The sequence below is a fragment of the Symphodus melops genome (assembly GCF_947650265.1).
Source record: "Symphodus melops genome assembly, chromosome: 9".
In the NCBI taxonomy this organism is placed as follows: domain Eukaryota; kingdom Metazoa; phylum Chordata; class Actinopteri; order Labriformes; family Labridae; genus Symphodus; species Symphodus melops.
Window position 1 is genome coordinate 7013375 of NC_136699.1, and position 22479 is coordinate 7035853.

General features: G+C 39.7%; 1 protein-coding gene across 1 annotated transcript; it reads left to right on the top strand.

Moving 5' to 3' along the window:
- Positions 1-515: 515 nt before the first annotated feature.
- Positions 516-21191, top strand: dgkq (diacylglycerol kinase theta). The gene is made up of 23 exons (XM_079352318.1): positions 516-2035; positions 4863-4942; positions 5728-5827; positions 6067-6152; positions 7366-7491; positions 9391-9544; positions 10190-10261; positions 10342-10442; positions 10846-11060; positions 11159-11249; positions 11553-11607; positions 12425-12486; positions 13010-13160; positions 13344-13382; positions 13533-13648; positions 14275-14426; positions 14673-14821; positions 14907-15085; positions 15765-15865; positions 15970-16116; positions 16198-16309; positions 16437-16589; positions 17272-21191. Exons 1-23 carry the CDS (start codon positions 1810-1812, stop codon positions 17371-17373), a joined length of 2769 nt encoding a protein of 922 aa, XP_079208444.1. The 5' UTR covers positions 516-1809; the 3' UTR covers positions 17374-21191.
- The last annotated feature ends 1288 nt before the right edge of the window (positions 21192-22479 follow it).

A 22479-nucleotide genomic window follows, 5' to 3' on the forward strand; every position in this document is an offset into this window, starting at 1 on the left:
TCAATGGCTACAATAAGCAAATTAAGAATAAAGAAAAAAAACAACAATGCACAGTTGGCAATAAAATGTGAATAGTATTTAGAAAATGCTGACAAAAATGTGCAGACTATTACACAAATAATACTGCAGACTTTTATATAAAAAAAATAGTGTAAAACCTTTGCAGTTGTGAGTGTCCATAAAAGGCAAAGTTTGTTTCATTCCTCTTGACATGAATGTTCAAATGAATTAAATCTGCTATATCAGAGGTTTACTCTTAATTTGAATAGGCTCATGTTGCAACCATTGAGGTCCTGAAGGACAGATCAAAAATCAACTAAACTTGAGCACTGGCATCCACAATCTATAGGCTATCATTATGCGATACTATTACAGTATATTGTATATAATCATTGTTCAAAATAAATTTAAATGATTGTATAATTGAATAGGGTCTGTGTGTTGATTTAATTGTGAGGGTTATAGTTTATTTTTAAGGTTATAGTTTGTGTGTAGGCTATCTGTTTTTGTGTGTCTGAGTTTCATATGAAACCACAATAATGACATGGTGACAAATGTGACAAATGTTTCATCAAAACACTGACTTTTTCATAAAAATGCTTGTCAGCTCTTGGTGTGAGAAAGAGATAAAACTAAAAATAACAACAATAGGTCTAAATAAGGAAGGAGAGAAGTACACAAAGAGGAAGGAAAGAACTACAAAGGAGAAACAAAGTGAGGAAGGAAAGGTGACAGAAAAAAAACCATATTGGCTGGGATTCATTCACTTATTTACAAGGCTACAGGGTAATTCAGGGATGGGGAATAAAGGGAGGAAGGAAAGGAAAGGAGGAGAGATGGGAGGGAGGGAGGAGGAGTAAATCACTGTTTGAGACTGACGCGGAAGAAGAATCAGCCTCGGAGGAGGAAGAAGAAACCTCAAAATGAAGCGGACCCCCTCCGTCTGATTTCACACTTGTTGAATAAGGTTTACAGCCAAACCTGAAAGCGGGTTCTGGACGATTTCACAGCCGGATTGTGCCGTGTTTCTCCCGGGCGTGGAGCTGCTGGATCATGCTGCACGGCTGACTAACAGACCGGCTGTTATTGTGACTGAAAATAAACCATTCATCCATTTTATAAAGCTGTGGACTGTCTCGGCATCCATCTCTAGCCTACTGGATCAATATTTCATTATTTATTCATCTGGACTTCGAAGCTTGAAGCTCCGGGAATCACGCCGAGCGTGGCGCACTCTCGTCCGCGCAGCGCCGCTGGGTGGCACCGCTGTCTCCGGGCGGAGGGACTCTGATCTCGGCGTGAACGGTCTCCTCACCGTGAGAAGACGAAGCTCGAAAGAAAACAAAGCCTCACTGCCTTCAAGGACCATCAACTATATTTTAAAGACGGCTGGATACACGATTAATATCTAACGACTTGGATATTAAGCAAACCTGTGAGGCGGTAAGCTCCGGGAGACACGCCGACCTCAGCGCCTCTCTGCCGGGCAGAACCGCTGGGTGGCACCGCTGGGTCTTGCCGGTGGGATGACTCTCCGCTGGTGGTTAGCGACGTCACCTTAGAAAACTAATCTTGTTTGGAGTACAAAGTCGTGACCTGGTTGCCTACTCTGTATTCTTGGACTGGATAATTCGCTTCTGAGGCGGGGACAGCTCCATTAAACACACCGAGCACGGCGCTCTGTCCCCGGGCTGTTGGAGCTGTGCTCGACCCGGTGGGATGTCTCTGGGCTTTTCTGCAGTGGAAGTTAATCCACACGTACTCTGTAGTGTCGCCCTTGTGTTTCTGTGTAGGCTTGTGTAGGAGGACATGGCGGAATCAGGTAGGGCCAGACCGGCGGACCCTGACGCCGCGGACAGCTGGACCGAAAGCCCTGTGGCTGGGAAGAAGAGGGCTCAGCACTCCCCAGGTCCCCGAACCAAGTACCAGAACTCCGCACATGGTCACTGCTTCAGGAAAGTCACCCTGACCAAACCCACCTTCTGCCACAGCTGCAGCGACTTCATTTGGGGGCTCATCGGCTTCCTGTGTGAAGGTAATCACCCACCTAAAGGTAGAAATCTGCACTGTAACTCCTGTATTATTTACAACAGCCTATAGATGCCCATATTTAATATTTATGAAAGGCTGAACTCATACCCATCACAAGTGCATCTTCTGGTTCTCCCAATCCCTGCTCTGCCTGTGCAGCTGCAGATGACCCTGAACCAAGTGTGTTTGTGTCTCTACTCTGTCAGAGGACAATCAGGACATTTGAACAAACCTCAAACCAAACTGTCATTTTGCCATTTTATTCAAAGAAGTCGTAGGCTATAGTATGTGAATGACACTGGATCTCTCCAGATATGGATGTGGATTTATTAAACTTGCAAAGGTAATGAAAGATGCAAGAGAGTTTCCCTGAGTGAGTGCACTGAAAGATGCATCGACTGCAGTAGAAATTAGCAACCAGGAAGGCATCCTGTCTTTTCCTGTCCTCCTTTTTCTGTCCATTCCCTTTCCGTCCCATCTTATCCTTTGCTTTGCTCTTTAGCTTTCCTTTTTTGACCTCTGTTTCTTTTTCTCGTTTATCTTTTCTACTCCGAACATTGTCCTATCATGTTATATTCTTTCATTTATTTACTCCTCTACCATCCTTCCATCCATATTGAGTGATTCCCTTCTTCATATTATCCTTTCCCCTTTTTTCTCTCCTAATTTAATCATTTGATTTGCTTTTATGCCCTCTCTCATCCTTTCCTTCCATCTTCTGCCTTTTCCTGCCCTCTCACATTATTTTCCTCTTTCCTTTGCTGGCCTCTTTTTCTTTTTTTAAACACCCTGTCATTTGTTTTTTCTTTATTGTCAATCCCTCCTTTAATTCTTTCCGTGTCATGTTGTTTTCTTTCCTCTCCTCCCTCTCACAAAGCCACAACTTCATCATGAATTCAACAGGCACTCTGTAGAAGCAGATCCAAGCCAACACTCACACAATAACAAACGCGCTCCTCTCTGCACAGTTACTCCGACTGGTTGTCCATGCCCTCCAATGTGTGTGTGTGTGTGTGTGCGTGCGTGTGTTTCTCGGGAGGTGTTAAGAGTCTGTTGCGCAATCACAGTTGTCAAGTCCTGATTTTTCTTTCCTCCGGTTGTCATGGAAACAGGCGGTGTGTGTATGTGCGTGAGTGGGAGCAGGCAGAGAAGTGACCATCATCATTATCCTCTTCATACACACAAACACTCATACAAAGGCGCGCGCACGCACAAACACACGCAGCTGCAGATGCATTAAAAGCTGCAACAACAACAACAACATCATTAACAAGGCTGCATGCATGCTGTCACAGCTGGGATGGATTATGTAACAACATCATTTGTCATCTTTAATCTGTCAGATGGATTAACGCAAACTGTGAGGCCATCAAAGTGCTTCATCTGCCTGTTCATATTTCCTGTGATCACACACCAAACCTCTTTTAACAAAACATCTACACATCATATGTTTGCTAAACAAACTGCAGTGCTTGCAGGATCCTTCAGGTTAGTGCAACTTGAGTCCATTTCAGTCCATTAGATCTTGGGAAGGTTGTGACAAACGAAAGGTCATAACCCTGGTATTTTTAAACCTGATCCTTTAAAACATGATTTTTGGATCTAAATGACTCAAAGTTACTATTCAGTGTGTGCAGTAAATTATTTCAGCCTGAAGAAGTGAAACAGGCTGTAATGTGCGTAAATATCTTCTGTGAGGTATATATATATATATATATGTGTGTGTGTGTGTGTGTGTGTGTGTATATAGTTTTTTTTTAGCGCCTTTGTTGTAGAGATAGGAAATTCGATTTGAGCTACAGATTTCAAACCTGGGACCGTTAGCTTGGAGGACAAAAGCCTCGACACATGTGTAGCGTGCACCAAACCATTACGCTACCAGCACCCCAAGATGTAGAAATCTATGCTGCAAAACACAAACTTTTAGCTTCTTCCGGTTTTGTCGACCCAAAATGTGTCAAAATAGGTGGACAGTAAGAAAGAAAAATCCAGAACAACCCTTTAAAGATGCCTTGTCTCTTTTTTCTTTAGACTGTTAAAGCCGGTAGCTCTAACTAAGAAGACTTTTTCATTCACACTAAGCATCATGTGTTCACACTTGCAAGGGACAGTTAGAACATCTCTTTTTATGAAACCTAGTTCAACCTTATAAACAAGCATTTTGTAAAAGAGGTTCTGACTGTAAGCAATCTGTACTGTAATCTCAAGAGGCAGCTGATTCTCTGCTGACTCTCTCTGGTATTGAATTAAAGTTATTATCAGATGAATGAGAGTTGTGTTGGAGCCTCGGGCAGGAACAACCTGGCTGATCTGTTTTTTTTACAGAACATGTTTGAAAGAGACAGGAGGGGTTGACCGTTGTTGAAGAGATCAGTGTGTGAAAGTTGGCCTGAGCGAACATGTGAGGTTCACCACACGTGACAGAATAGGCAGAGAAACACCACAAACTATTGTCAGTTCAGTTACACACACACAGGCAGAGCAGGCGAGGTGGAGACACAAAAACACACAGTTTAATTTGGCTCCTAAAAGCAACAGGTTTTTTTTGTTTTCATGAAAGTGTCTAAATTTAAGCATCACCCTGTTTCATGATATCACAGCACATTTTTGTTTGATAGAAAACTGTTCAAGTAGGATCCCTGACCTCGGAGATTCATCTGAAATCTGCAGTTTCTTCTTTTGTTGCTTTATGTGTAAAGATTCTCTTTTGTTAACAGCAGTGGGAAAAGAGTAAAAAGGGTCCTTTATGACTTAACAGTCTGAGTTTAAATGCACAATAAGACAGGCTCAACCTCTTGTTATTGTGTTTGACTATGCTGTCTCCTCCTCAGTGTGTAACTTCATGTGTCACGAGAAATGTCTGAAGACGCTGCGATCAGTTTGTACCTGCATGACTCCGTCTCTTGTGCGGGTGAGTATCAAACACACAAATGTGATGTTTATTGATTGGCTCAGCACCGATCAATGAGCCTCATTAACTGCTGCACTGTTTTATAAAGATGCAATAAACATCAGCGAGTAGTGACAGAGTGTTTGTTAAAGACAAAAAACTCAACCAGGTAGTTTGATTTCAGGTGATTCTCAGAGATGCAATTTCTGCATCATGTCTTTCATCTAAAAATAATCCCGCTTTCTTACTATTCGTCACTGATAGACGATCAGGCCTAATTCAGGATTTTTCTTAACCTACTTGGTAAAAATATCTAAAAGCAGCTTAACAAACTGTCTGGATTCATGCAAATGCTCCTCAATTGTCAGTAACATAGAAAACAAAATCCTTGTTAATTAGCCTTATTGAGTCAAATCTGTCATATTTCATAGACACATTTTTAAGATCTCTGCATTCTCAGAAAAACCTGATCTGCACTCTCTGTACAGGAGGGAATATCTTAGTGACTCATCCATTTCTATTTTATGAAGGATTAGCGTTCTTCACAATAAGGTGCATATCTGATCTGACTGACAGGCGGGTGCAGTGTAATGGACTCCGGAGGCGTAAAAAACCTGTCTCAGCTCCAGTTTTAGCTTGACGTTAGGTTGGCTAGATATTTGTTTGAAAGAGCATTTCGGTTATGCGGATCGCCATAAATATATTCAGTGTTTCAAAGAGGGATTTTGTCAGCAGAAAGACCAAATCAACATATATATATATATTTTTTTTTTGTAATGTAAAAATGTTGTTGCTGCCCCTTGCAGGTGCCGGTGGCTCACTGCTTCGGTCCGGCGGGTCATAAAAAACGTTTCTGCTGCGTCTGCAGAAAACAAACAGAAGTAAACACGGCCCTACGCTGTGAAGGTAGGAATAGTTCAACATCATCAGTTAAACCCGTTGAACCAGCAGCACCTGTGAAACACCCTGTCTGTATTTGAACATGTTTCAAACCTGATTTAAGTGTGACTGACTGTGAATCAGCACATATGCTCAGTGAGGCTCTGCTGTGTTTTCTGCTCAGACTGTTCAGTGTAGAGAGGTGCAGCTCACCTTTGACCTCTCACATTCCTGACATCAAATAACATGTGTGGTGTGTGTTTCAGTCTGTGAGCTGCATGTCCACGCTGACTGTGCCGTATTCAGCTGTGCAGACTGTCGCAGCAGTCACCTGGACGCCACTCTGCAGCAGGTAAGTTAGAATGCAGAGACAATACTGCACAGCCGGTCTGTGTACTGTTTGATACAATGACTAAGACTTTGGATGAAGAAGACCATTATGTATGAAGAGTTAGAAAGAGTGGCAGAGCAAGGAGCTGGACTAGAGTTAATGTTGGGCTTTTAACCATTGGTGAAAACTTCATGAAACGGGAGGCTGCAAGCTCGACATCAAGCTAGATCTGTTAATGTTGGATAGTTACAAACTGGTCGCACTATTGCCCAGCAAGTACGTATTCTGATCTGTCAGCTAATGAGAAAGCATCAATACAACAGCAGAGTGTGCATTACTGCAGATATTATTCATACCAGATTGTGATGTTAGGCCCCTTTTTTTGGAAAGACTTCAGGACTTCTGTTTTAGTTGGTGTGGTATCAAAACAGGCTGCAATATCATTTGATTTAATCGTGTCATATCTATGTTTAATTTTGGCACACACGCACACACTGTGCTGTTTAAACCATAAACAAATGCTACCGGCATGTTGGACAGCTAATTCTCTTTATGAACTCACACCTCTCATAGTCCTCTAAAATCTTACATGTACTATTATGATCTGGACAGTTACAAAAAAAAAAAAAAGACACTCAAGCAGAGCAGACTTTTTTTCTTCAGGAGTAAAAGTCTTTACTTGAAATGTTGTTAACCTTTATAGCAAGTGAGATGGAAACAAGATGTCATATTTTTACAGAATTTCCTTTATGACAAGGTTGGGAAAAATATCTAATAATATGTTTACAATTAATACAAATATAACAATACATATCAATTCCATTTTTAAATTTGAAGCAGTAAGATCAGGATAACTTGCAAAAGCACGTAAAAAAAAAAGGGAACTTGGAAATGACAGTGCTTATATGTTAAAGTGTTGACACATACACAAGTGTCTTCAGGGGTGTGTGTGTGGTTTCAGATGAATGGCAAACGTGAGTGTGTGTGTTATTGATCAGTCCACCACGAGTCTTCCTGTGAGACAGACGGAGCAGTAGATGAAGACTTCAGTACAGTGTGATTGATCGCTCACAGTCGCTGATTATCATCAATAAGATGAAGCTGAGAGACTCCTGCCGAGATACTCAGAGTGAAGAGCAGTTTACCACAAAAGAAACAAATGTAGTCAACCGTTTCTGTAAAACTGTAGACCTTTTCTCTTTGTTCACTGTGGATCTACTTTTTCACTCTGCAGGATACGTTCCACCACCACTGGAGGGAGGGGAACATGCCATCAGCATCCAGGTGTGAGGTGTGTCGGCGTTCCTGCGGGTCGTCTGATGTCATGGCGGGGATGAGGTGCGAGTGGTGCGGCATCACGGTGAGATAACCTTTAAACGCATCCCACCTGAAAATGTTCACTTACTCTACCACAGACGGCCACACGCGTCTGGAATTCACCCTGTGCCAACTGATAAAAGTCGTTATTGAGATTATTTTTTGTTGGAATTAACATCAATATCTTTTCAGCACAAATAAGCTCTGAAGTGAAATATAATCCTTTAGCAAAGAAAGTCAGCATGAGAGAAGAGAGGAGGTGATACAAATGTGCAGCCCATTGACGCATTTTGCTCTTTTTTTTTTTTTTAACCTTGTTTTCAAAGTAATAAATTCCACCAGCAGGAGTGAGAGGTGCAGAGAGTGCTCTTCAGTCCTGTTTGTCTCCGAGTTTTGCCTCGAAGGTTACGATAAACACAGAGTTGATTGTATTTTATTTTGCAGGAATGAAACACCTGAGGCTAAGACTGGGGAAAACAAAGTTGAATATCCCAGTTTATAAATGCTCATTTTGGATATTTTCAATCGTAATACTTGTGTTTAGTCATTTTTTCAGAAACCAACTGACTGTCTGAAATACTGGAAAGGTTGAGTCTAAAAATATGCGCTATATGCAGATCAACTGAAGGTTGTAAAAATCTCTGATAGTAATAGCTTGGACTCATATTGCGCTTTTCAAGAAACCCACGGACGCTCAACTGTAGTGAAAAGGGAGTCTACCATAGGAGAAAACAAAAAATAAATAAAACACAAACAAACATAAAATAAAAGGACACAAAACAAATGAAGGAAAGAAGAAGGGGGACTGTTAACTGAGACTAATAGCTTTGGTGAACAAGTGTGTTTGAGAGACGCAGCATTGCGGATTTTGTCAGGGAGAGAGCTCCAGAGAGGGGGAGGGGCCTGAGGCACTGAAGAGTCACAGTTTGGGGTTGGGGGGTGGAGAGCCGCAGTTTAACTTCCTTTATCAGGTCAACACTACAGAACACTAATAATTGCATGTTTTCATAACACTCAATTACTGTGAGTAGGCCGTTATACTGAGAGAAGTTTACTTTTCTGGATTTCCTGGACTGGTATCATTTCACAAGGATGCATGAACCATCAAAACATGGGTATTTATCTTCTTTCCCCCTTTTTATCAATCCCTCTCAGTTTCTGAAAGCTGTCTATCTAAAGCCGTTTTCACACATGCAATCCTAAAAGTTGCCAAAACATTTCAGGACAGGTTGCTCCTGAAATCCTCCTGAGCTGTTCTTTCACACATGACTCTCAAAGTCCTTTGGCCATGTTCTTTAAACATGAAAGAATGAAACATGTAAAGATCTTTTCTCTTGGTTTCACGAAATGCTTGGTATCCGTCTAAACTACTGGTTACTGCTTGCATAAAAAAACAAAACAATAACAAAGGAATTGTACCACCCTGAAGCCCCGTAGCTCAGTGAATAGATGTAAATCATGAAGACATCGTTGTGATGAAGATGAATGTCTCTATAAGACTTTAAGGAGCAAGAAGTGGAAGAAACGGACTGACTATGTTACAATGGAGGATGCTACCTTTTTTGACTCTTCATAAAGTGTAAGGATGAGGTAGCTAAGTTGTCCTCACAAAGTGCTCCTCTTGTCTGTGTTTATTGGTGGCGTTTGTGTCTTTACATGTTTAGAATGTTTGTTTAGATGGACTTACCCGTATTTAAAATCAAAAGAAATCATTTGCTGAAGAGAAAAGCATATTTCTACAGAGAACAGTAAGAATCCACCCTGAACACCCAGGATGCATGTGTAAGATGAAAGACAGTCACATAGAACGTATTAGTGGCCTGTTGCTCCAGCTTTGTGTAAGTTGTTTCTCAAGTTATGGTGTAAAGTCCACTCAAAACCCTGAGCTGAAACTACGTAAGTTCTAACTCTCTGCGTGTTTGTGCCGTTTCTCCGTCTGCAGAGTCATGCGGCTTGTTACCTCAGCGTTCCAGCAGAGTGCGCTCTGGGACGTCTGCGCTCCATGCTGCTGCACCCGGCCTGCGTCCGCCTCGACTCCAGAAACTTCAGCAAGATGCACTGCTACAGAATCACAGAGAGCTGCAACCAAGAACTGGGTACACGCACACGCACACGCACATGCACATGCACATGCACACACACACACACACACACATAGATAAACACCACATCCTCTGTGATGCTGCTCTGTGTGAACCACGAACACTTGACTCATTTCCTGACTGCACACCTCTGCTGCCTCTTTGAGCTGTAAACTAAAATCTTGATGTGAAAATAAGAAGTGTTTAAAATGTTGTTACAAATTAAAGGGTCAGTGCAAAAAAAACCATTGATCTATCGAAAACTAAACTTCATGGGCAGAAACTTGCAAAGAAAGTGAGGAAAGTTTTGATGTGATTTGTTGAGCTGACCTGTTATAGAGAGATTTTTCTGTTTAGTTCATGTACTTATGACCAGCCATAACTGTGCATGTTTGACTGTTCTGTTTAGGGTTTTGTAGTGAATTATTCTTGGACTAGTATTACTATTTTAGTGTTACTGATGTTCTCAAATTTTGTCAAGTGTAGCATTTGTTTCTGCAAATTTTAGTATGCAGGAGTTTACAATCGCTGATGAGTTATGAAAATTGTCAAATGAAAGCATTGTTAACAAAACTAAGATGAAGGAGGCAGTGGATTTATGTCGTTGGAGTCGCTGATCAGGGAGTTATTGTTTTGATATCTCTGTGTTTTTTTGAGCAGATAACTCCGATGAGGTTGATTCGCCTGCTGCTGCTGCGTCTAAAGACGCTCAGTCGGCCGCTCCAGAGTCGGGTTAGTTCACATCTTTATCCAACACCCAGATTTTGGGCATTCAAGAAGTTAAGAGAACAGCTTTTTGTTTTGACCCTCAGGTAAACAGTCCGTGAAGGTTTTTGATGGCGACGATGCCATTAAGCGCAGCTGCTTCCGATTGGTCTCCATCCCCCGAACCACAAGGAACGAGGAAGTGGTGGTGAGAGCTCCGCCCCTTCCTACGACAACCTTTATTTCGATCACTAAAACTACTATCAATACTTAAAGAGCCTATATACTGCAGGGGTTTAATTAATTGAAGGCTTTGTTGGCAACAATCCTGTACAGTGGCGTTTACAAAATCTTTTTCTCTTTATAATAATAATTAAATATTTACTGGTAGCTTACAAGAAAAGTGTTTGTGCAAGAAGAACTTATTTCAGTTTACACAGAATTATCTATTTTTCATTAACAATACAAAGCCTTCTTTTGTTGACTAAAACTACATTTTAGTTTGTATCAAGTTACTTTTGTATCTAATATAAAAAAATTATGAAAAACTGAAACATTGTCCCAATGGTTTTCATTAAAACCTTTTTTTTGTTACCTGTGTTGCCCCACAGGAGGCAGCACTGAGGGCTTTCTACCTCCCTGATGAACCTCAGGACTTTGAGCTGCATGAGTTTGGAGGGATGCAGCATCTCCATAGCAACGACATCCTCAACCGTAACGGCAGTGCAGACAACAGGAGCTCCCTGAAGGACGGAGGAGACACCTGGCTGCTGAGAGCCAAACCCCGAGACGCCGAGGTCATCCAGGTGCACGCAGGATGGCCCAGGTGAGGCGAGCTGTTTCAACAGGAAAGAATCCCTTAATATGGTGGAAACATAACGTTTATTCCAGTCTTGTTGTGCTTGTTCTTGTTTTGTGTTTCAGGTCAGGTGCGGCTTTTGTCTCTGTCTCCGTATCGAAGAGCAGCACGGCAGCTTCAGTCCTCTCTGAGGTCCTCAATCAGCTTGACAGAAAGGTAACTTCAAATCACAGTGAAAAACTATTTCATCAGAGGTTCCCTCGTCCACATTTAAAACAACCAACAAGTTGCTGTCTCAATTTATTTGGCAAAATAAAAGACCCCGGATAAAACTGAAAAGGCTTCTTTACTATTAGAGACATGTAGAGTTCTGTGGGGGCTTACCTTATGACTAAAAGATTTGCTGAATGTTTTTCCTGGAATTTAATCTCTGTAAGATAAAACAGCTGTCAGTGCGGATGAATGAATCTTTGTTTGTTAGATGTCAGAGCCTCTGTTGACGACTGTGTGTCGTTTCAGGGAGAAGATCTGTCCAATTTCAGCCTGATGGAGGTTTACATGAGCAGCAAACAAGGTGAGCAGTTTGTGAAATATTTAGGACACAAAAGAAGGAAAATGGAAAAAAAAAAAATCATAAAAGATATATCATATTGTATTGTAAAGTCATGTAAAAAAAAAAAAAAAAGCGTATTGTATCTTTACATAAAGTATCCCATTGTATCATATCATATACTTTGGTATCCTGTCTTATGTACCTGTATTGGGCCATATTGTATCTTATCGTACAGTATGATATCAAACTACTGTATATCATATCAGACCCTTGTGTATCAAATCATAAAGTAGTAAATTATAGTATTTTATGGTACCGTATTGTATCACATCACATCGTATTGTATCGTACTAAAAAGTATTGTATCCCAAACTATTGTATCATTATGATCATATCAGAAGGTTTTGTATCTTATCATATTGTGTCGGTATGTACTGTAGACCTTATTCCGTCCAACTCCTCATACTCAAATTAGCACATATTAGCAATTTAGAGTAGCTTTAACTAGTTGTTGGTGGCCGTTATTATTTGTGTTCCACCTCAGTTTCATTCCCCGGTCCTCTCATAACCATATGCACTGTATGTTCTGTTGTCCCCCATGTATGTTTGTCTGTCACTCCCTGTCGGTGCGCAGCCCTTAAACTGTACTGTTTTTCTCGTGAAAAAGAATTTCCCCTCGAGGACAATAAAGTATAAAGTCTAAAGTCTTTAACTCATAGTTTGTGCGCTAGAAACCGTTTCAGTTCCCGAGGATGATATTGATGACAAAAATGCAGTTTTGAAATGCTGACATAAGCAAGACGTCAAATCAGAACTGTCCTCTATTTCTGTCCTCCAGTGCAGAGACAGACTCTGAGCCCTCAGGAGAACATTCTGGAGAAGCTGCAGGAGATCAGAAAGGTAAGAGGGTAGCAGAAAGATAAGTGCTGCAACAACACATTTTATTTTTATTTCAACGTTTACAAAGATGTTTGAATGAGTTTTAATCTGCCCAGACAGGTAACATATCAGACCAACTGTGTTCCAAGTTTTAGATAAAATGTTTTATAACCCGGTTAAAAATCTCTCGCCTGAAGCACCTGCGCCAGCTCTTTTTAAAGCCAGTTGACTGTTTGAATTTCAGGGCTTAAAAGTCTGCTGTTGTGAGTGTGACAACATCTCCCCCTGTTTCGTATTGTGTTTTTCACTGTAGTTGTTATAGTTATTGTGTATTTATTTTCGTACATTTTTAAAAATCTATTTTCTTTTATATCCATCAAGTTTTCTATCTGATAAAATATCTGGAATCACAGCTTTATAGTTTTCCCTTCAGTGCTTCCATTCAATCACATTTTTCCATCTTGTGTGTGATTGTGTCTTTTGTTCTTGTCTTACTTTGATCAGATTTTTACAGGTGAAATAAAGCTGCTTTTGTTTCCCCTAGATGTCTGTTCGTCAGATGAATCAGACTCGTTTCTACGTTGTGGAGAACGTCAACCGAATGGTGCAGGTCAGCATTCTGATTGGAGGACTGCCCCCCCTGTTGGTCAAAGAGGAGTACGCCCAGCTGATCGAGGAACACCTGACCATCAAGAGTGAGTCTGAGCCTTTATATTTTCCAAAGAAGCGCTTCTGATGAACCTCCAGTCTTATTAAAAACAGCTCTCAGCAGCACGGATCATCTAACAGCTCCCCCTCCCTCTATGCGCTCTCTCTCTCTCTCTCTCTCTCTGTCTCTCTCTCTCTCTCTCTCTGTCTCTCTCTCTCTCTCTCTGAAGGTCACTTGGTCACCATCAGCCACATCTATGGCAGTCAGGGTGAGTAGGTTGATATGGAGACAACCTTGAAGTCCTTGGCACACTATTGGTGAATTATTTTTTTTCAAACGCTAAAATAAATGCAAACTCCTGCACACTCTCGTTTGTGTGTGTGTGTGTGTGTGTGTGTTTGTTTGTGTGTGTGTGTAGGTGCAGTGGCGTTGCAGATCTCATGTTTTTCTGAAGCGGAGAGGATCTACATGCTTGCTAAAGACACAACTGTCAACAACAAGACGCTAACATCACTCGTCATTCCAGAGATCCTGGTAACAATCAATTCATCACACAGCAAACAATTAAATGTGTTTGCATAATAACTTTGTTCTCAGAACTGTGTATGTTTAGATTTCATCTGGTGTAAATATTTTTTTAGGACACTGATGTAGGGGAATGGACCCTAATGCAAACAGACAGAAACATATCTTTTTAATGTTAAAAATGCAGGTGGGTTGAGGTTCTTGTGGTGGAGTACGAGGGTATGAGGGGCAGAGGACATGACTCCAGATATTACAGTAAAACACTTCATTGATAGAGGGGCAACAAAATTTAAAGTCAGCAGGTAAAAAAGAAGTCACCAAAAATCCAGGTTTATAGGAAGGGTGACGTAAAACGTGCAAAAAGGGAACGATAAAGGGAAATGAGCCAAATACAAATATTCAAGGCAGGAACAGTCACATAATAACACAACTGCAGTTAATCAAAACAGAAGAAGTGTAGAATCCATGGCTTTAATAATCGAACAATGAAAGATTCATGAGGCTCAAAGGCAAAACATCACGATGTTTATATTTTGGCAGTAGTAATGGAAATGTTGGCGGTAAAACAAACAACTTGAAACCTCACCGCACGAGCTCTGATCGTGAAGTTGTGATCTCTGTTGTTGTTGTTTTAGCACAACAAGCTGGGACACGGCGTCTGTCCTCTGCTGGTGTTTGTTAATCCAAAGAGCGGCGGTCTGAAGGGCAGAGAGCTTCTCTACGGCTTCCGGAAACTTCTCAACCCTCACCAGGTCTTTGATATCACCAATGGAGGGCCACTGGCTGGGTGAGGGACACCAACACAGCATGAAGAACCTGATTTATTTAAGAAAATACATCAATCCTAGAATACTGTCTGTTTTATTATATATTTCAGTTTTTAGAATATTTGTTATTAAAACATATATCATGTATTTTTATTGATAGTTATACAATATATTCCATAGTTGCTTGTCAGGCTGTGGCCGGTTGCTAAATCATCACGATGTTGAACTGAAATATTCCTTCTGTTCTCTGTTTGTCTTTTCCACAGCCTGCATACGTTCCGGGAGGTTCCCAGGTTCCGGGTGCTGGTCTGTGGAGGGGATGGGACGGTGGGCTGGGTGCTTGGAGTACTTGAGGCAGTCCGTCACAAACTGGTGTGTCGAGAGCCGCCCATCGGCATCGTCCCTCTGGGAACAGGTGAGAGGAGCACTTCCCTGTGTTCATTCAAAGTTTGATTCTAAAAACAGGTGAACAGGTGCTGATGCATGTCCGATGTCTTCAGGTAATGACTTGGCTCGTGTGCTGCGTTGGGGAACGGGTTACAGCGGCGAAGACACCCACCACATCCTGGTCTCTGTCGATGAGGCGGACGAGGTCCTGATGGACCGATGGACCATCCTGCTGGACGCTCGAGACATCTCTGAGGACGGGAAGGACAACGGCTTCCTGGAGCCTCCAAAGGTCCAGACTGACTATCTGAAACATTTTTACACTTGGTTAGACTTTAACACAGCTGTTCCTCCAGTCTCGTTTGTAATCTGAGCTGAAGAGATGAATGTGGCTGATATCAGAGAAATGTTTTATATATATATATATATATATATATATATATATAAAAACTCCTGGTTAAAAGATTATGAAAAGAAGCTTCTATTTCTTTATTCATAAATCCATCTGTATCTGTTTTTTTATATTAGTAGTTTATTTGTACTTTAGTATGTCTTCTAGTTTATTTGTACTTTATTATATATTAAAGTTTATTTGCAAATATGTTTATTGTGTACACCTTTCTTGCGTTGTGTGTATACTTTTACGTTAATAATTCATCTTTATAAAGTGTGTTGCATGAACTCTAGTAGTTTTTATGTACTTACAAATGAATCAGAGGATCTATGTAATCTATCTATGATGTATACCTGTAGTTAATCACCAATTTGGTATACAGCTTTGTGTTCATACCAGCAGTTTATTTGTACTTGATTATAACGTGCATTAATTTAAGTATATTTATAGTATATGGTGTTCACCTGTATTATGTACTTAAAAAAAAAAATCCTTAGTTTCCATTCTTAAATATTCTCTCTGGTGAAATGAGAAAAGTATCTTGTTTGTTATTGATTATATTGCCTCTTTCTCTTAGATTGTGCAAATGAACAACTACTTTGGTCTTGGCATCGACGCAGAACTCAGCCTGGACTTTCACCAGGCCCGAGAAGACGAACCTGATAAATTCACCAGCAGGTAACCCTTCTGTTGTCTTCAGGTTGTGCACACGTTTGAGATGCGTTTCCCTTAGAGTGTGACTCCTATTACCGCCAACGATGTCTCCTCCTCAACCTCCACAGGTTCCATAACAAAAGTGTGTACGTGAAGGTCGGCCTGCAAAAGATCAGCTACACCAGGAGTCTCCACAAAGAGCTGCAGCTGCAGGTGGACGCTCAGAACGTTCCACTGCCCAACATAGAGGGGCTGATCTTCTTAAATATACCCAGGTAAAAAAAAAGAAAGAAAAACACAGCCATGTTTCAATATAACCTGCTACCTAATTATGAAATGTTTTCTTGTGTTTGTAGTTGGGGTTCAGGTGCAGATCTCTGGGGGTCTGAGGCAGACGGTCACCATGGGAAACCAAGGATAGATGATGGCCTGCTGGAGGTGGTCGGTGTCACCGGGGTGGTCCACATGGTGAAAAGAAAAAAGCATTCACAGTATCACAGACTCAACTCAAGGTTCACCTACCAGGTTTTTCAGAACTCTCAACTTTGTGTGTGTGTGTGTGTGTGTGTGTGTGTTTGTGTGTGTGTGTGTGCAGGGCCAAGTACAGAGCGGCATGCGCTCAGGGATTCGTATTGCTCAAGGGAACTACATCAGGTTGACTGTGAGCAAACCCATACCTGTGCAGGTGGACGGAGAACCGTGGATCCAACCACCAGGACACATTATCATCTCTGCTGCTGGACCCAAGGTATACTTCTTTCTTTTTTTTTTTTAGATAAAAACAACAAAGTAACAAAACATGTATAAAACTAACAATTCAAAGACACATTTACAGGAAATCATTGTGGAGAAGATTCATGAGACCGGATAGATAATGATCAGACTGACTAGGCCTATTTAAAAAGAGATGAGATCTAAAACTGCAGGGAGAGTCAGTATTATGGGCGTGTGGTGGGAGGGAGTTCCAGAACGACTGGAGGCCCTGCTGCACCCCATGGTGGACAGTCGGGACAGTGGTGCAGTGAGATGAGTGGAAGAAGAAGACCTGGGAGTGTGGGTGGGTGTGTTGTGTTGTGCAGGAGTTCAGAGAAGTACAGAGGAGCGAGGTTATAGATGGCTTTAAAGGTGAGGAGCAGAATTATGAAATATATAACTGGGAGTCAACAAAGTTGCTGAATGACAGGAATTAACTGTGTCTCGTGTATAGCAGCAATGTATCTGTTTCACTGTACTTGGTGTGCATTATTTTATAACTGTAGTTCTATTTATTCATGTTGAGTTAAACTATGCTGTAATAGGTTGTTTGTTTACCCATAGTTCAACTGTTCTTTTACCCATAGTCCAAAGGTCCTTCACTGTATTGTGTTGGCTTACCCGTAGTTGTTTCTGTTCTTTACTGTATTTTATGTGTACCTGTGCTCCGTCTGCAGGTTCGGATGCTGAGAAAGTCCAAGCATAAGCAGAAGAAGTCGTCAGCCGGCGTGAAAGACGGACGTTCTGAGAGTCCTTCCTCCAGAGACGGAGGACACTGAACGCTGAAAACCCGAGTCCTGCCTTTTACCTGCTTCCCGTTGAACCTGGGAGGCCAATTTGGTGCCATCAGCCAGCTGTGATTTTACTCATGTAGCTTTGTTGCAACGCTGACGAGCCGCAGATCAACAATGAGACTGAAGGAGGTTTAATGTTTACTGCCTGAACACGAAGACAGAGGAAGTCCTGGATCAAACTAAGTCCACCTGCTGCTGACAAAACACTTACAGAATCACAATAACCACGGTAAATATTCAGTAATTTTTGAATGTTAACTTTAAAAAAAGAAACAAAAAAAGAAACACGTATAACAATAAATGAATAGACTGCTTATATGAAAATAGAGTTTATATTGAATTTTGACAATTTCTCAGTATGGATAAGCTTCAGAGTTGAACAAACAAAGTATTTAACAGAAGTTTAAAAATGTCTTAATGTATACAGTATGTGTAGCAGTAGTCTCAGTGTCAGCTGAAATAACTTTGTTAGTGCAGCTATAGAGGGATTTTGACCTCTTGTATAGTCTTGTATGTTTAACAGAGGGTATGAAGAAATATCAAAGCACTCCTAAGGAGAAGTTGTTTATAAATCGATAAATCTCATGGGAGGCTGAACTGGCTTTATTCTTCTTCTCTTGTAAAGTTGTTTGGTGATGTTGGTTTTAGAGGACATTTATGTTGTGGTGAAGCTTGCCAAAGCTAATGAGCGCACAAAATCCAACAAGAAAATCCCTGATTATCTGAAACCACAGTGCCCACTGGAACTGAAAGTTTAAGAGCCAAGAAAGTGATGAGAAAATTAAAGTTAGATCAATGCTGTAAAGAGATAAACTGCCTGAAGCACAGCAGCTGTGAATAACACGCCCTACTGACAAAGTTTGTTTTGCTACACATGATCTTGTTCAATAATAACTTCTGGAAAGATTTGTTTGAGCAGATCTTAATAGATTTTGTGCACAATATTGAAGAGAAAATAACTTTAGCTTCTTTGGAAGCTTTTTAGAAAACCATTAAAAAACCTTCTTAGGATCCGTTCAGACTGACAAAAGAAACAAAAGCTACATGAACAATGTCTGCTCTTAAATGGGGTTAACTGCTAGCATACAAGAAACGCATATTTGTAGTTTCTACAGTATACATCTTCCTTAAAAAAAATTATAAGAATATAGAATCAAAAAGAAGTGAATCTGTGTTTTTTAAAATTGTGCTAACAGTTTAAAATAGTGAATACATGGCTTACTCAGCTAATTTAATGACGAAGTTAGCATCATTAATAGACTTAAAATAGCTTTTAAAAACACACACAATGTGCTCAAAGGATATTTAGTTTATATGATTAGAGGATGTACCCGAAAATCCTATCAAAGTTTCTCATTGGAAATAACATTTTGGTGAGCTTAAAAAAACTAGACAACTTTACTAATGAAAAAAATGCTTTTCCACATCAAGTAATTTATAAAAAAAATGTGGTGCAAAATGTAGCATCGTTGTTTTGCTACTATTACATAGACAAGCTGGAAAACTAGCTAAATGAAGTTTTAAAAAAATCACTTTATTTTATTCTCAAGAGCTCAATTTACAGTATTTATTTCATTATCTTCTCATGGGGAAAGCAGCTACTGGTAGTTATCTTGAGATTACAAGATAAACAAATTGAGATCTCTAGAAAACAAATTAAATGTAGTCATTATCACAAGGGGAAAAAAAGTAGTTAAAAACTTTCCGTATAATCTGATGAGGAATTTTTTGTTTCCTGTTACCCACCTCATGCTCCAAATAAGTGAGATAAAGAAAAGGATTTCCTTACATAAAATTATTACCTAGACTATTTTTTAACATTAATCCCCTTGTACAGAGACCATTGTGTAATAATCCAACAATTTCAATGGTAGTTATAACATTTCAGTTATTTATCTCATCACTGATGCTGTTACTGTGTTCCAGGATCAAGTCAGTCGATGCCTGCATTAGCTCACTTTGCTGCCTCTTCATATCCAACAATCGCAATGAGATTAATCAAATATGGTGCAAGCTACTTTTTCAGACACAATTAAACATTACAAAAGAGACAAATCCAAAACTCATCTTCATAATGTCTCCTTTTTGTCGCTCTTCATGCATTAAGGAACAGGTTAGCTTCAGCTGCCAGCCGATTGTAAACAGCCTCTGACAGAGAGATGAAGGAGGATTTTATGAGCTTCGTCCACATTCCCAGAGATGAGAATACAAAGTAATATGTACAGACAAACTGGAATAGATAAGGGATTAAAATGCTGAAGGTCCCAGCTCTTAATGTAGCCCCAGCAGTATTGGATGACTGTACTTTGGTTGTGATATATTCATGATTTATTTTGTGATTTAAGTGTTTGGTGCTCGAAGTTAACAAAATGTTAAACTTCTTTGTTTGATGTGAAATTCAACAATCTCCGTTTCATTAATGGCCTGAAGCCAGACTGTAGACCTATTCTGGGAGTAACCCAGGTAGCTGCATTTAATCATTAAACTGATGATTTGAAGAATAGTTAAGGGTTTCTGGCCTTGAATGAAAAAAGCGGAGACTGATGTTAATACATCAGTTGGCATTCACTGTTAATCTTTGTTCACAATGGAGTAAACTAAGTTTCTTCAGTATGTAGTCAGAGTTGCTGACTCTGTGTGCTGACTGTAAATGTAGCTGTGAGTAGTTGCATACACATAAGAGATACTGTCACAGTGTTTTATTACATGCATGAAGTACTGTAGCTCTGAGGGTCATGTATTTATGGCAGTGTTTTGTTGCCTTTTCGCTCTGTCAGACTGTCATCGTCGCTCGTACAGATCAATAACTGTGAGGTTTTTCTTTTTTTTTTTATCTCAGACTGTATCTCATATGAAATTGTTCAAAGAAAAAAAAACAATTTCTTTGCATTAGAAAAGTCATCTTGCATCAGGCAGCAGTAAAATCGGCGTAAATGCACCAATAGTTTTTGTAGAAGTCTGTCTTCAACATTGCAAATCAACCTGTAACCCCATAACTTTAGTGCCATTTTAAACCAGACCATTTGTGTAATGGCTTTCATAATACCAGAATTTTACATTTCTATAAGAACTTGCAACCAATATTGAGGTCAGATACTGGGTGATTTCTTGTTAGCAATTTCATATGTTCTCGTTTTTTTTTTATTTTAGTTTTTTTTTAAATTTTTAAAACAAAACATTATAAAAAAAATATTTCCTTCTTCATCCCATAACTTTAAAACCCAAAAGACTAAATGTATTTTTCTTCCTTTGTTTGATGCCATAATCTTGTATTTTTGTCGCTGAATGTAAAAAAAAAATTGCTTTAAAGTGTTATTTCTGCTTCTCTGCGCCCGTCGTGCCTCATAGCGTCTGACTCACATGTCGTTGTTAAGCCCGCCTTCCTGACACCAGGGTGGTGATTGGTGTGCAGGTGGAGGTCTGCGTAGTGCCTCGTAGAAACGCTTTGATTCCCTCAGTGCGCTGATGTTTAACATGTGTGTTCAGTGGTGTTCTGAGCTAACGTGCCTCCAGATGTTATCTAGAATTTTTTTTTTCTTTTGCTGTACCTTTCGTTTGGTTTTTACCTGAAGTTTTATTAAATAGATATGTATATTTTTGCAGAAAGAAGCTGTTTTTTTATTTTATCTGTAAAGTTGTAACTGTAAATTGCACTAATTGTTTTACAGATGCTCTTAGATGTGACGTTCAGGTTATAATGAATGTTGAAAAGTTAAATATATAAACCCTATATATGTTTAAATGACTGAGTCTTACATGTGTTTCATCACAATAAACTAAAGACCATCTAAGAACTAAACACATTACTGTGTCAGTCATATTTTTCTTTGTGCAATAAAATCTTAGAGAGCTGAGACTTAGGGATCATAACAGTCCTCGCTCCGAGGACATGAAATGATGTGTCAGTTGACCTTCAGAGCCACCGTATTGTTCTCTTAAAGCTTCCATAGAGCAAAGCAGTCTTTGAACATACAGTATCTGAAGTCTGGTTTTATTTTAAATATTCTACTGCTGGCTAGCAACTACAATGTTCTACTAAACTACTGGCATCTGTAGCTTAGTTTAGTTTAATGTTTTCGTTAGCAAGGCAGTTAGCATGTTACAGTGCTGAAAGAAACGGCTTTAATGTTCGTTGTAAGATTTGACAACTGATGGTGCTTTTTGATTTTATTTATTGAGGAGAAACAAGAAACTTACTATTTGCCAGCTTGGGAAGCAATTTATTTAATTTTTCAAAAATTAGATCAATTTTAGGTGAGCAATAAAGTAATTCATGGGAATTTCATTTGTTACCGGGGAACAGAAAAATATAAAGCACATCATCCTTGTATTTTTTAAGGAATAGCACCAAATGCACAGAAATAGTCAATCTAATGATCCATTAAATCAAATATTGTGACACTGGTTATGTTGCGCCCATGCCCATTGGTTCCTGCTGGGGTCTGTGTTGAGAAAATTCAAAGTAACCAAACAGACTCCACTCATTTCAACACGATAAATTATATTTATACTAAAAAACGATCTTTGCCATTTGGAATAATTCTCATCAGATAAGCCTAATCTATGTCAATCATTCATACTGTACATTTATAGTGACATTCAGTGAGAACATCTGAGCTGTGTTTAGACTGTAAATATTAAAGTTTTGGCCAGCAGAGGGCAGAAAGTCAATGATTTACACCGCATCAAAGATTGTCTATGAGGAGGATTCACTCTGCTATTGTATTATGATATTTTTAATAACTGGCGTTCCTCGTGAACGTCTGCTTGTCATACCACTCTTTTTCAAGAATTGAAATATAAATAAGAACATTTAATAAAAAATATACAACAATACAACGTTTAGGACTAACTAATAAAAACTAATTCCACCCCAGGATTAGTATTTTTGAATGGAATTCGTAGAAGAGTATACTCTGCATTTTGCTTAAACTAAAACAAGGTGACAAAGTAGGTTATATCTTCCACCTCTGTTCCTACTGAAAATCCAAAGCAATTTAACTTCGGTAGACTGTGCTCTCTATGTACAATGTAAACATTAAATAATAACAACTAGCTAAAAATATAAACAAGTAATTAAAGACTAATATG

Coding starts and splice junctions, on each gene's coding strand:
- dgkq (XM_079352318.1), top strand. CDS start 1,810: ATGGCGGAATCAGGTAGGGCCAGACCGGCGGACCCTGACGCCGCGGAC. Junction 13,383..13,532: donor CCACATCTATGGCAGTCAGG/GTGAGTAGGTTG, acceptor GTGTGTGTGTAG/GTGCAGTGGCGTTGCAGATC. Junction 16,590..17,271: donor TCTCTGCTGCTGGACCCAAG/GTATACTTCTTT, acceptor CTCCGTCTGCAG/GTTCGGATGCTGAGAAAGTC.